Source organism: Chinchilla lanigera, unplaced genomic scaffold (genome assembly GCF_000276665.1).
Source record: "Chinchilla lanigera isolate Chin_1 unplaced genomic scaffold, ChiLan1.0 scaffold00048, whole genome shotgun sequence".
Lineage (NCBI taxonomy): Eukaryota > Metazoa > Chordata > Mammalia > Rodentia > Chinchillidae > Chinchilla > Chinchilla lanigera.
In genome coordinates this window covers 11,557,901-11,573,084 of record NW_004955449.1, presented here as the reverse complement: position 1 = coordinate 11,573,084, position 15,184 = coordinate 11,557,901, and the positions used below count along the sequence as shown (strand labels likewise).

Below are 15,184 nucleotides of genomic sequence, written 5' to 3'. Positions count from 1 at the left end.
TTAGAACAAAAAGTATTTTGATCAGCCGTTGGGTGAGTGTGTCGATGAGGAACCTGCAGCGTACCAGCTGGGTCCCTGTGTGTGTGTAGTGCTCTTTCCCTCTTGAGGAAGTCGGATTGTACAATGCAGTATCCAGAGAGTAGGAGAAAAAGTCTTCCCATGCTACCCTTTAATTGCTAGGTTTTCACTTGATGGTAAAAGTAATTTTATTGCTTGGAGCTAAATTATGGTTAATTGTGCCAATTAGTTTTGATTTGTGATCTCTGTAACTTCCTTATTTGTATTTCTCTGCATATTAATAATGTTCCTGAAATCTAAAGCAAAATATTAAAAATATTTACAAATAACAGATTTTTATAAATCAATAGTAATGATAAAGTAGGCCTAACATATTAATTTTAGGAATATAAGAATAAGATTATTATAACATATCTTGACAACTATATTTTATCTAGAAGTAACCACGTTTATCTGCTTGCCAAGGAGAAAGATCTAAAAATGTATAGTTTAAAAGCTTACAAAATAAATATACTAATTTCAAATTCAATTGTATGTTTTATATAATCACCAGAAAAAGTGAGGTGAGAGTTCTTACCAGCATGCTCTTTCTCTTTTCAATGATTGCACTAAAGCTAAACTAATATAATCCCATTAACTTCTAAAATCTTGCTGATGGCTTCATCTCACCAACTGAATGATTCTGCGTGAGTGAGCTGTAACTTGCTGTAACAGCGCTATTTGAATAGACAGGAAAATTCACACCAAATACCACTTAGCAAGAATCATCCACTCACCTGGCAGGAAATTTGCTTTCTATATGGATGCGTAAAGACAGATGCAATGCATTAAGTTATTTGCAGATCATCTGATTCACTTAATTTAATATGACTGTCATGAAAAACTCATATAAGATCATCAGCATTTAAAATGCACATTTTTTTGTTTGTTCTTTTGTCTTTTCCTTTACTGGGAATCGAACTCACAACCTCGCGCTTGTCAGGCAGGCGCTGTGCTGCTGAGCTAAATCCCTAGCCCTAAAACGCAAGTATTTACAAGTATTCTATCTGTGTTTGTTTTGAACTCTGTAGTACTTATAACAGTTCATTTTGTTTAGGTAAAATTTGGATTTATTTAAGAACATTACTTCTCTACTAAGTGGTTTTATAGGTAATCTAAATCCTAATATTTCACCTCCATTATGAGCATATATCATGTAACATTCCAAAAACAACCTAAAATATTTATGAGTTTATAAAGGAAGATGTATTTTCAAAGATGTTTAAACCAAGATCCAGGAGTCTAAACTTGCTAAATTGTCATTTGATATAAGAAATTTGTTAGAAGATATCAGTGCATTCTCTTTGTTGATTTTCCCTCTGGAAATTTCTGCATAGATTTTTAAAAGCAATAAAATTTTGTCTTCCTCATAATGGCTTTGCTTTTTAATAATTATTTCCCCTTTTATCTTTCAAACTATTATATCCTTGAGTGACATAATTAAAAAGAGAAACATATACTAATGTTCTAAGTGTCTATTCCAGGAATTTAAAACCAAGTCCAAATAGTAGGTATCAATATCACTTATCCCATACTAGATATTTACTGTACTAATAAATTTAAGAAGAGGTAAAATGTTAAAAGGTCTACTGGGTTCACAGTGTAACTCCAAAATCAAACTCCAGAATGAAGTTGTACTGATAATTAACTGCTTGTGCACTACAAATTCATTCACAGTAAATATTTACTGAGCACCTATTATCTGTCATGCACTGCCAACTTATAGTCATTGTTTCAAGAACTTCAGTCTCGTGAACTGTGCCGCTGCACTAAGGTATCTGGTCAGCTAGATACCTCCACAATCTTCCACATTTTTGAATCAAGACTAGGAGACATGATGGGCATCCTCAAGTTTAAGAGAGAAGTACACAGTGGATAAGGAAAAAAATAGAGTTGGATTCAGTGTGAGAACAGCATCCAAAGAAAAAGAGCTGGATGCGTGTTAAATATTCAGCCTGGTTTCTTATCACATCATCTGACAGAGGAAGGGAGAATTTATCCACATAATGAAAAAAGAGTTTCTCTTCCCTGTAACCAGAAGGAGAAAACTGGGCTGATATCAGTGAGCCAGGAGCCAATTTCCTTTATAAAAAAAGAAGTTTGGATTTTTGCTTGTTTGTTTATTTTTGCCTCTCTGAACAGCATAATAAATTAAACACAATAATGAAAATAGTCCTTAAAACACACACAGGCTTTGAATTACATTGTAAAACACTGATTGAAGACCTTAAAGCATATTACACTACAGAAATGGTCAAAAAAATGAAATCAAATAGGGTTTAAATAATAATATTCTATTGGAACTACACCATGTGGCAAATTTCATTCTCACATTGATTTTGACAGCTGAGTTATTCTTGGAGAGAAAAGGTCTGTCACCGCATGTGTTTGAAATCGACAAAGTATTCCTTTACCTATGGTATGTAACCACAGAAAAATACACCATTCCACTTGGACAGATATTAATAGGCATTACCTCAAAATAGTAAGGAAACACTTTCTACATATCAGGCCAATGTGTGTTGACACAAACATTGCCACTCTTTGAGAAGCAGTATCTCTCTCTGAAAATGGGTAATGGGAAACATGTTTCTTAATACAATTAGAATGGTTGAACTTTAAAAGAACCAGTAATTATACCTTGCTCTGGTATAATACTCCACAGAGAGCATAATGTGGTCATGTTGGTTTATTTCTATGGTCTTATGGTGTACTATACGATTTCTGAAGAAAGATGAAGGACATATCAAATAGGATATTTTTTATGTAAACCTCAAAGGTTAAAACATAATAGTAAAACACTTTAATACTTTTTAATGGCTCATTATGCATTTGATATGTCATACATTTACAAAAGTGTTTTATCAAATTGACTGTTATTTCAACTATAGCATGCACCTGTGGGTAAGGAATTTAATATTTTTATTATTTCAGAATTTTACTACCCACTAGGCAAAGCAATTATTTGTTTTTAGACACTGACCCATCAAAATTTCAATAATGTCCCTTGAGAACATGTTTGTCTTACAGAGGTATTTGTCTTTGAAAATGTATTTGCTTTCCAAAAGTAGTTGTATTTGGATTTATCACGTCTTTCATGCCACAGTGAAGGCTAGAAATCAGCAAATACATTAGCTAGCAGCTCTAAATAGGCAAGATGCTTTGCACATAGAGTGTATGCTTTAAATATTTATTGAATGAATAAATATAGTTGAAAAGCCCTTACTTAGACAAATAAAAATTAGGATGAAGTCCAGAAGCTTAAAACAATCCAGAGAGATGTTAAATATTACCTAGAGTATATTTTGAGATCGAGAATCAATAAAATGTAGTATAAATGTTAATTATTAAATTTAACAATTTCATGATGATAGAAAAACAAATACAATCTATACAAATAAGCACATGGCAAGAACTTAATGAACACAGATTGAATTGATTATAAAATGATTAAGCCTTATAAATTACAATTAAAGTTATGACTGATGTTTGGTGAATTGGCTTTCCTCAAACTACTACACCTTATTCTAAGTGATTCAAGACTGTGATTATGAGAAAAAAAACTATATAAAAAGAAGCAGTGATCCAATCCAGTGTAGAACATTTTTAGCAGATGACCATGTCTATGTAAACTATTTTTCCCTCTTAGGCCTCTTGTTTGTTTATATTTCTGTCATTCTAAAGGTGCAGGATGATCTGAATTATAGAATTTTTTAAAGTGAAAACAAGTCAGTCACAAATAAAGAATAAAATGATTTGTTTCTTAATTTGTCAATTTTCCCCTGCTTTTATATCTGAACACACTACAAAGCATTTTTGTTTGTTATATATTAGCTATAATTAAGAATTACTTAAAGCATATGGGCAAATATAGAGCTGTGTATAAAAGATAGGCCATAACCCATCACTCACACTTAAGAGATGATAACAATTCAGCTCAACAGTAATCACAGAATACACATTCAAGAAATAGAAAGAAATAATGTGATCCTACCAAACTGACAAGTAGGAAATCTGATAAGACAAGGTACTGATGAAGGTGTGGGTGTTGAGTAGAGGTGCACTCACTTATTGTTGGTGTGATTAACAACCAACATGGTGGGTCATTTGGAAATAATCTGCTGAAAGTTTCATTTAGTGAATGAAATATTTTATAAGCTCTACTCCTATTTAAAGGCTATGTATACAGACTGGGACTCTGAATTGAATGTAATTTCCAGCTCTTCTAAAGAGAGGTCTTACCTTGTTATCTCTAGCCCTTTCTTTTATTTATAGCATTACTTTTTTATTTAAAATAAATTCTGATAAAAAGTAGCATTTGGAGATAGTTAAGTGTACCAACTGCATCCAGAGTTTAAGTGTGGTCCAAATAACTAAAAAGACATGGTTTTAGGAAATGTGGGACATACAAGTCCAAAAAGATATGTAATGGATGAAAATTAGAGTTTGGTTCTAAGACTTTTGTAAGTTGCACTTTTAAAGAAAGTAAATGGCAAAATTCCAAAACGACTCCGTGCAGAAAAGAATTGCTTTAATTGCATAAATACATTAGGGAGGGTATGAACAGCCCCCATGCATTCCACTATATGGTGTCTTATTTCACACTTTTTAAGGTTTACACAACAGTTAGGCAGTACCTGAATCACTTCCCATGGTGCCTGAATCACTGCCCATGTTGCTGTTATGTCCAAGACTTTCATCTAAGCAGCTGACACTTCCTTCTGCCAAACTTGTGTCTGATTCTGCAAAGGAAAACATTTTAAAATATTTTAAAAATATTTCTAAGAATAAACGTATTTTAGCTGCACACCTCTACAGCACACAGCACATACAGTTCAGTTCCAGTGGAGAAGCCATACCCAGACAATTACAAACAAAAGGTAAGACTTTCTGGCAGGCTATAGTTTTTTTTTTTTTTTTTTTTAAATCTACTATGGATGAGCAGCTGCCGGATGGTGACTCAAATACATATTACCTACTTGAAGTGCTGTACATCCAATAAGAGAACGAATGCAAACATTTTAAAGATTTATGTTTTTTGTCATCTCTCTACTTGTAAATTTTGCCCCCCAAAAAGAATATTTACACTTGGTAATGGCTTTTAAACAAAAACTATTATATAGAAACCATTGAGCTATTTTCATGTGAAGTAGCGGTGAACTAATAAATTCTAAAAATCTGACTGTACTGATCAGTTGAAAAAAATAATAGTTCAGTGATAAACATTCATTTAAAACATCAGAAAAATTCTCAAGAAGACCATCACGGCTGCCTGGTATCATGACCATATTAAGCTTATGTGAGGTTAGAAATAAATGTTTTTCTTTACTGTAATTAAATTGTATAGATTTAAATCAGAGAGTTACACTCAGTTTGAATGGCTAGTACATAGCTTTCACTTCATCCCCATTTTTATTTTCAGAAGTCAATATCAGTTCTCCTTGAAAATCTTTCCTAAAAGGAAGAATTTCTTCAATATAACTTATTTCCAAAGACATGCAATCTCATCCTCAAGAATTAAAACTAGTGTTAAACCAGTCAAAAGAGTGCTGTGTTTTCTAGCGCTGGTTTTGAAACAAGGACTTGTGAGATTTGTTGTTGACACTGCTCTCATTCTATACCCCTGTTATTTAAAATGTGCCTAATATCATTTACCTCACAGAAGTTGATAACCATTAAGTAATATTAAGTACAAAATGTCTGTGGAGAAGTAGCTTACTTGCTGATGTTTGGAAAATAAAAATCAAGTAATCAGCATGGTACTAGGGTAGACACTCTACCTAATAATGTTTTCATTTAATAGCATTTCATAATATTTACACATTAGTATCATTTCACCCTAAAGTTCCTTAATACACTAATAAGTTATACTGTTAACCTTTAGTTATTTATAACTGTTGCTGTCAGACATTTAGGGAAAGATGTGGAAATGAAAAACAGACACATCCTATACATAATAATACAACTTCTCCAGAAAGAGATGCTACACAACTCAAAGCTACAAGTATATTGTTTTTTTAAAAAAACAAATCAGTTAATTTTTCAAGTCAGAGAGGTATTATTTGTACTCTGTAAGGGTCACTCTTTTTAGGTGTATAATTTGATAAATTTGATAAATGTGTACACTTTGCAAGTACTATTACAATGAAGACTTTTTTTATCACTCCAAAAACTAGCCCTAAGCTCCATGTTAATGCATGCCCTCCTGGTATCCCTGGGCAAGCACTAATCTGGTTTCTATCTTTGTAGTATTGATCATTCAGACTGGATTCATACAATATGTAATCTTTGTCTGGCTTCTTTAATTTAGCATAAAACTGAAACTCTTCCATGTTGTATATCGGTAATTTCTTCCTTTTTATTGCAGACTAATATTCCATTGAATATTTGTGATATCTAAGACACCTTCTCTCCAATTTGGCTAAGCCTTTTTAGCTTGGAGGTCCAATTTCAGCCAATGCTGATCAAATGTATATGACTTCTTTCTTAAAAATTAAAAGAAAGCTGATAAGAAAGTTCTGGGGAAATTCTCAGTTGACATACATACTGTTTAAGTATATTAGCACAACATAAATACACTAATGTGAAAATACTGTGCTTATCAGTTGTCATAGATTAGCTCTAAAACTCAGATTTGAGGAATCCCTTATGATCACACAGGGAAACCTGTATATCTCACTGAGAGATTTTAAATATGGCACTTTGCAATTCCCAGAGGTATGTCTTGTTAGAAGCTCAGAGGCGAGTGTGGGATAGAACTGTCAAGTCGAAGAGTGTTTTGGGCAGATGTACTGATGAAAAGAGAATATGATTTTGTAAGGAAAAGGCAAGGTGTAAAATGAGATGAGGAAAATGTCACTGCAAGGATAATTCCAGATCTGAAAATATAGGCCAAGATTTTTGAGGCAAAACAGTAAATTTTGACGTACTTTCATTTACTGTTTTAAATGGAGAACTGAAAAGAATACCAAAATTAGTAACAAAAACCAATATTAATATCATTAAGTTCTCCATTAAATATAACAGAAATGGAAATTATATTTTATTTTCACTTTGTTTTCTAATCACTAGCAGTTAAACAAGAATTTTAAACCTACTGCTTGTTCACATAAAGACTTTCTCCAAGCTTTTTGCTAATATGCATTTTACAAGGGAACTACTGATGTGGTCCACACAAGTAATTTATTAATAATAAAGAAAGTTGCTACTCAGGATAGGGTATTGTTAAATTCATTATCTGGATTATTTTGATCTCACAATCAAATCTGCAATGTGTCACAGCTGACAGTTTTCACAGACATATTGTAAGTTTTGTTTTAATGCTCTCAACATCCTCTATGTAGTACCTATTATCAGCTCTGTACAGACTGAAATCAAGACTCAGAGAGGTTAAAAGATTAATCCACACCACACAGCTACTGATCAGACTTCTCATTTTCTGAATCCTCATCCAGGGTTCCAGAGGATTTTTATCCAATGTTAATTAAGCACAGCTGAAAAATAGTGTCAAGCTCTGTAAACAAGCAGACAATTTTGTTATCTATAGTGCTAAATGAAATGAAAGTTACCTTAAAAAAAAGCAACAGAGATTTTCATTGTAAAGTCAAATTTTCCACCAAAATTAAAGCAAAGTTTATCTTTTCAAGCAAAATAGAAAACAGCAAGATTATTATACCTTGCTAACATTTCTGAATCAATGATAGATTGTCAACTAACTTTACATTTCAGTGTCCATGCTCATTTTGGACACAAGTAAAAAAAGGAACACTTCTGTCTCGATTGCACAAAATTAATTGCAATATTTCTGCTAGAGATTATTATAAAAATAAAAGGGAATACGTACAGCTCTATTTCTTTGTCACTTTAAGAGTATATAAATCTCTAGCTTCTCCACACAAAAATAATTTAGTTTCCTAGGCAGCAAAATCTTATGCATTTTGATTTTTTCCTTTCTTAGAAGTATTAAGTACTAAAGGAAATAAATTTAAAGATAAATAAAATAAAACATATTGTAGCTCTCATAATGATGAAAATGTCTTCTTCAAAGATTTCACTCCTGCATTCACTTAAGAATTTATCACACACACACACACCAAGAAGCAAGATCAGCCAAGTGTTTTGTGATGCTAATAACAAACCAACATATTGAGCTTATGCACCAAAAACTTCCTGCAATTGATTTCTTTAGGGTTATCTTGTTCTTTGTACTTTTCAAGGTATATCAATCTGGACTTAGGTTCTAATACGGTAAATTCTGTGTATATGATTTCAAAGTAGAATATACAAAGCAGTCAATTGGAGCAGGGTATTGCCATAAAAAATAATGGGGTCAGAAGTGACAACCTGGCGACTGCTATCCAGTGATCTGACCTTGTTTAAAAAGATATGGATAGCAGCTTTTCCTTTTTATTTGTTATAAGAACGATTCTGTTCAATCAAGGAAAAGAATCTTGGAGAAAAATAAGTCTTAAATTCTCCGAAAATTGTGTCTTTACAGAGTTGAGTATACTAGTTAAGAGTCTGTCATAGATTTAGTTAGCTTTTATATAGGTGTTATCTCCTCTAGGGGAAATATCTAAGCTATCTATGAAAATTCTAACAGTAATTTCAGTTAAAAGTAGTTATTCCCAGCAAGTTCTACTGGAGTGAAAGAAAATTGTACTAGTTCAGTTAAGAGAGAGAATTTTCTCTAATTATTTTGTAAACAATATAAAAACTCACAGTTTTGCTTACGATGACACTATATGTCTAAGACCAATCGACGGGTCATGGAAAAAGTGCCTGCTTGGGATCACTTCTTGAATATTTTGCTAATATGGCAGAAATAGTAACTAAAATCCAAGAAACTTCATATTATCATACCCCAGGTCTTTAATACTTTAAAATATCTTTCAATCGGTTTGAAACCAGATACTGGTTTAAAAAAATTCAAAAGAAAAATTAAAAAAAAACAAACAAACTCTTGAAGGCCTCTTTTAGGTCTATTTTAATGTAAAGTCTGCCCTCTGGTGGAAAATGGTGGTTTAACACATAATGAACAAATTCCATTGTGTTTATTTAGAACTAGCTTTGTTGGGTAATTGGTCCTTACTTTTCCATCCAGATACTGTTTCTTCTATTTTAGTCCGGTTGCACTTCCTGCGCCCTGGACTCGCCTTCCTTTTCGCTGCTTGCCTCAGTGGAGCCAGGGTTGTCTTTTCTGAAAAGTGGTTTCGCATCCCAGCAGGAAACAATGAGAAGGCAAAGGGCCTCTGTGCCCGCTGAGACAGGAAAATTCCAGCTGCTTTGCTCCCTAAGAGCGCATACAAGCTCTTCAAGTCATCTAATCTCACTCTTCACGGTGACTGCATGTTTGTTCTGGTTCTGACCTTACCGTGCATTTTAGCAGTGTCACCTCCCCCCGGTGTCATAATCCTCTCTGCCTGGAACACACGCGTGCACATGGCCACAAGCACAGAGACTGCAAAGGCTCGTGTGCTCCCTTTCGTACTACTGCTAATACCGATTTCCTTTACTTTTAAAATAATTTAATCTTTTCGCAAAAGAAATAGATCCCTTTTATTTTCAGCTCGCTATATATGGAGCTACACACACACACACACACACACACACACACACACACGAGCGCGCACACACGCGCGCGCACACACACGCGCACACACACACACGCACGCGCACGCTCACATTTTGGTCTGTCAGATTTTTCTCTCTATGCCAGGGAACATGTGTTCCTGCAGAATGGAGAGAAGCCACCTCCACCCACCTTGCATATTCTCTCCTGGATCCAAGCTTCTAGGAAATGAGTTCCCCAAAGAGAAAAATCTCTCTTAGAGCCACAGGCCCACATGGCTATCCATGGAGCTCCTCTGCTCCTGTTTATAGAATTTCTACTGCTGAAATGTTTCAACCAGAATTAAATTTGAATTGTGCATAATGATATTGGCTTAAATTTTACCATCTATCCTTGTGAGCATTTCGACTGCAGTCCTAATACAGAAAGAAAGTTATTAAAGTATATAATTTTGAGATTAAGTACACCCACTGGCATGACTCACACAGTCGCTGCCCATCCGCGGTGGAGGTAGCAGGTCTTAGGGTGGACTCAGTCCTGACTGATCCCCGGGGGGCCTACGTGGTTAGTAAATCTTGTATACGACAAGGTTTGAGAATGGCAAGGTAGATAAAGATGACTTGGAAACCTCTTTTAATTTAATTGCAGAAAGGCTATAGGAGTTAAGTAGAATTAAGCATACAGGAAGAAAGTGAAAATAGAGGCATCTAAAAGGGTGTCCAGGTAATGTTCAACAATCAGCTCTTTGCAGGGGAAAGGGGCAGGATGGAAAAGTGTTTATCAACTTCCAGGGTTAAAATATCTCCACCACGGCCAATTTCAAGGTATCAGCATAATGGTACTAAGCAGGGGGGCCACATTCTTTCCCACATCCATCAGCAGTAGTAATCACACTGCTAATGCACTGCTATTTCATAATTATCTGACAATGAAGCATTAATTCTGTTAGAGATGCTCCCCCCTAAGGAGAAGCAACTGTAAAACTTGCATTTAGAGAGCTCCCACTGATCTTATGGGTCTTATCTCCTGCCACTCCCCTCCCTTCACAGCAAACTGTCCTCCTCTCCTGTGTCTTCCTGAACATATTTTGAGCTTTTATACTATGGCTCCTGATGTTCAAGCCACCCGAAAGTTGCCTACCAACTCCATCTACAAATCCAGCACAGGACCTTGAAGGTTCAGACAAAATGTTCTATATTCCTCCTTTGCTAACCCTTCCTATACGTAGTGGCTTGTGTCTAAGCCTCATGCAGTGATAGGTGGGGCTTCTTCAAAGGTGGCTGGATCTACAGTGTGTGACCCTGCGATTGATTCATGGTACAAAGCCAAGCTCAAGGGCATCAGGATTAAGGATGTGAGTGCTACCTTCCCTAAATAGCCTAGATGAAATATAAGGGATAGAAAGAGCTATGGTTGTCCCTTGCTTTCTTTGCTAGTTTCTGCCTGACATGAACTCTTTTTCCTCTATGATCCTTGTCTGCCACGTCACCCTAGCTTGGAACCAGCCAATTATGGACTGAAAGTTCTACAAACTGTGAACTAAATAAACCTTTCCTCCTTTAACTCTGGATGCCAGAGATTTTGTCTCAACAACCAGAAAAGTAACTAAGGCTGAATTTGGTACCAGAGAAGTGAGATTGTTGCTGTCACTCTTCCTGATCATGTGGTTCAGGAGCCCTCGGGACTGGCTTGAGGGAAGTGTTTGGGAAGGTTTGGAAATGCTGGCTAAAGAAGTACAGCTGGAACACCTTAGGCTGTACTTGGGAGATTCTGGTCAGAGCTCAGAGCTCCAATAGCTGATAGAAATCTTGCTGGTAAAGACCAGGCTCGGGAGGTTTCTATTGGGAAGGACTGCACTGGTTGTTGGACCTCAGGCGATGTGTGTTATGGCTTGACAGAAAGTTTGTCTGCATTTTGCTTGTGTTTAGAGACTTTGCCTGAGACTGAGATTAATGGCAATGGATTAATTAATCTTGCAGAAGAAATTTCAAGGCAGCCTAATGTTGAGGAAGTGGCATGGCTACTGTTTGGGACTTTTAGGCAGATTTATGTTGAGAATCAAGGGCAAAGAGCCCAGCAGAATGATTTAAAATGTTTGAGTTTAGTGAGAAAGGAAGCTCCAGTAAAGTTACAGTGTGCAAAGAAGAAACAGGAGAAACTTGTCGTCAAAAGGACTAAAAAGAAAAAGCCAAGGATTTCAGAAGAAGACAATAGAAAAGATGGCTTCAGGATATCACAAGAAGCTGAAGGACTCCAGCTGTTGTAGCCTCAGAGTTACAAAGGTAAAAGACTTTGCTTTGAGAAGAGAGTTCCAGTGTACCATGTTCCAGAATGGTGGTGGCCTAGGAAAGTTGCTCCTTTGAATTTTCTCCATAGGCACTCAATCCCTACAGCCAAGAGAAAGAAGCCTGGCTACTGCTCCAGCTGGTGACAGACCTTGGCCTCCTCCATGTGGTGCTGGCTTTACATGCATGTAGAATGCAAAAGTTGTGGGGTCAGGAAGGTTTCCACACAGATTTCAGAAGAAATCCTGGGAGGGAAGGCAGTCTACCCATGAGAGGGTAGTGCATGAAGCTAAGAGGGTGAAGCCAAAGATGCAGCAGAGACCCAAGAAATTTGGAGAAGCCAGGGATGTGGATCATCTGAGGAAAACTGCAAGGAGAGAACCCAGCTAGCCCAAGAGAAAAGCCATGGGAGCTACCAGCACTGGAAGTAAGGGCAGAGCCACCCAAGCCCTTTGGATTTCATATCTTGCCGTAGATTGTGACAGATGCTGCAAATGGAACTACAGGACTTACTGTTAGCCTTGCTGGATTTTGGACTTCATTTCTTCCCATTCCTTTGTACTCCCTATTTGTGTCCTTTGGAGTGATAATGTTTATCTTGTGCCATTAAATGTTGTATTTCACTTTGTTTTCATTTGTACAGAAGTTCAAAGCTCAGAGTTTGCCTTAACTCTCAGAAGAGAATTTAGACTTGGACTATTCAACAATGCTGAAATTGTTAGGACTTTGGAAAAGTCTTAGAGATGGACTACATACCTTGTGAGTGAGTCTTAAGGGGAGCAGGGGAAAAATGTTATGGCTGTGTTTAGATGTCCCCTCACAGCCTCATGTAGTCATAGGTGGGGCTTTTTCAGAGGTGGCTAGATCTAGATTCAAGGCACAGTGCTAGGCCCAAGGTACTAGGATTAAGAGCATGAGTGCTACCCATCCCCAAAAAGGATAGAAGCAGCTGTGGTTGATTGTTTTTGCTACTTTGTGCCTGCCATAAACTGTTTCTCTGCTGATGCTTTGTCTGTCCCACCACCCTGCCTTGGAGCCAGCTGATTATGGACTGAAACCTCTCCCAACCGTGAGCTAAATAAACCTTTAACTTTGGGTTGTCCGGTATTTTGTCTCAGCAAAGGGAAAAGTAACTACGATGCCATATGAGTCTTCCTTCTTGTGGAATTTCCTCTCAATACTGTCTCATACACACATCTTATGTGTCTCTGTTCCAAAGCCTGAACAATTCACTTCTGTCTTTCTACTGCTCTGGCTCCACATCCCAAAATTGAAAAGGTAAGGTTCAGTAATCAAGGTAAAATTAAAATCATCCCTTGTGAGAAATCTTTGCTATAAAGATCTTTAAATTTGTAGCCATAAATTGGTGCTATGAAAATAAATCCAGCCAGCTGGGGATACAGCTCAGTGGCACAAATGCCAGCCTATCAGGCATGAGGTCCTGAGTTCGATTCCTGGTGTATAATATATATAGTCAGTATTAGCTACACACAAGGAAGAATTCTTTCTCATTAAATATCTATATCTTTATAACTGAGAACTGAATGGTAATCCTTTTTGAACTATTATGTAAGTGTAAGTTATATAAATGACCCAGGTAGCTTATGGTAGATTTCAAGTAACACACAACCTATAGAATCCTGTAACAAGCACTAGCACTAGAAGTATCATTAGCATCTCTCTGAGCTCAAATTACTGTCTGCCTCTGAACTGCCTCAGTAGTATTTTTAGTTCTCAATAATTAGCAACAGTTAAATCTTTAAAAATATAGGACTAAAGAAGCATCAGGGATTATAAGACAGTATTATTATAAATGATACCATTATCTCCTTCACTTAGGTCTCAAATGCTATGGTATTTTATTTCTAGAAATTCTGAAAATCTTTAGATTTTTACAGGTTTCTGCTGTATCACATTATTCTGGTCCTCAAGTGCAAGGATAAATTGTGTGGCACTTTTACAGAAATTAGTATAGACCAAATCTAAGATTGGACTTTGGTCTATAAAAAGGCAAAACAAAACAACAACAACAAAAAAAGTGCTACAACAGATTGGGCTAGGGAGAAGAAGGCTGTTTTATAAAGGTCAATTTTTAAACCCCTCCTACAGAACATGATCTATGCAAAATATATCCACAATATATTCCAAAGCATAATGTCACCGGATAAACCTAAGGAGTTGAACATATGGGGGAATATGAAAAAGAAGGTATTAAAGTCTGAAAACAAGCAGGTTGGTGAGCTCATTAGCTGGGGTGGAATTTTAAAATTTTCACGTGAACGAATATATAAATCAAAATATACACATGCATTCATAGTCATGCGCACTATGTGTTCACACATGGCATATTCTGCAGTTAGATGATAATTTTCCACACTGCAGCAGTGAAATTTTGTTCTCTTTATAAGTGTAACATCGCCCTCTGCTGGTCAATAAGAGGTATTTGTATTTCTAAATTCATCGGAAAATCTTAACAGTGACAAAAAGGTTTCAGGGATTTTCTGTTTAACTTTGCATAAAAGTAAGTTTATTCAAATTTTAATTATTTCTAAATATCATGTATTTTATTTTATTATGGGGCATTAACTCATAGAAATGTATGATAAGGTCCATTTAAAATAACTACTTATTTGTTTTGATAAAACAACAGCAGATAATTAACCTGACTGAACCACTTTGCTGTAAATTTATAAAATTAAAATTACCAATAAACTTTACTTGCTTTAATTAATGTATTTTAATAGAAGAAAACAAATGTGTCTTTTGTGTCTCTCTGGTGTTTTCCGGAGAAATATCGTCTGAAGAAATATCAAAGCTTTGTAATATATTTTTGTTATACAACCAGTCACGTCCAAAAGTGGAACTATTACATCTAGAATTAAAATCACACCAACAGTCTGAGAAATGATCAAACGTTGTTTAGAAATGACTATGTCAGCTTGGGAAAGGGTAATTTTAAAAAAAAATTGCTACATTTAATTATTATCCATCTTTTAATGTGAAGCATTGATTGCCAATAGTGAGACGAAAGGAGGGGGAATTGCCAGCCGTGATGTCATGACAGAATGCACCTTCTCTCCAAAATTATCTGTGAGAGAATTTTGATACATTGACCTATGTGTGAAAGACAGGTGATTAAAATTGGTCTTAGAGTGAACCGCTGTTGCTAATGATAGTGATTAGGGGGCTGGGGATTTAGCTCAGCGGCAAAGCGCCTGCCTGGCAAGCGCAAGGTCGTGAGTTCGGTTCCCGGTACCGGAGAAAAACCAAA

The 15,184-nt window shown here is 35.9% G+C and overlaps 1 protein-coding gene across 1 annotated transcript in view; it reads right to left on the bottom strand.

Annotated features, from left to right (window-relative positions):
- Window positions 1-15,184, bottom strand: part of Ifih1 (interferon induced with helicase C domain 1) — a 57,634-nt gene that overhangs the window by 23,418 nt on the left and 19,032 nt on the right. Inside the window, exon 4 of the mRNA XM_005393309.2 lies at window positions 4,695-4,799. Coding sequence (XP_005393366.1) covers window positions 4,695-4,799 — 105 coding nt within the window. The remainder of the gene's footprint in view (window positions 1-4,694; window positions 4,800-15,184) is intronic.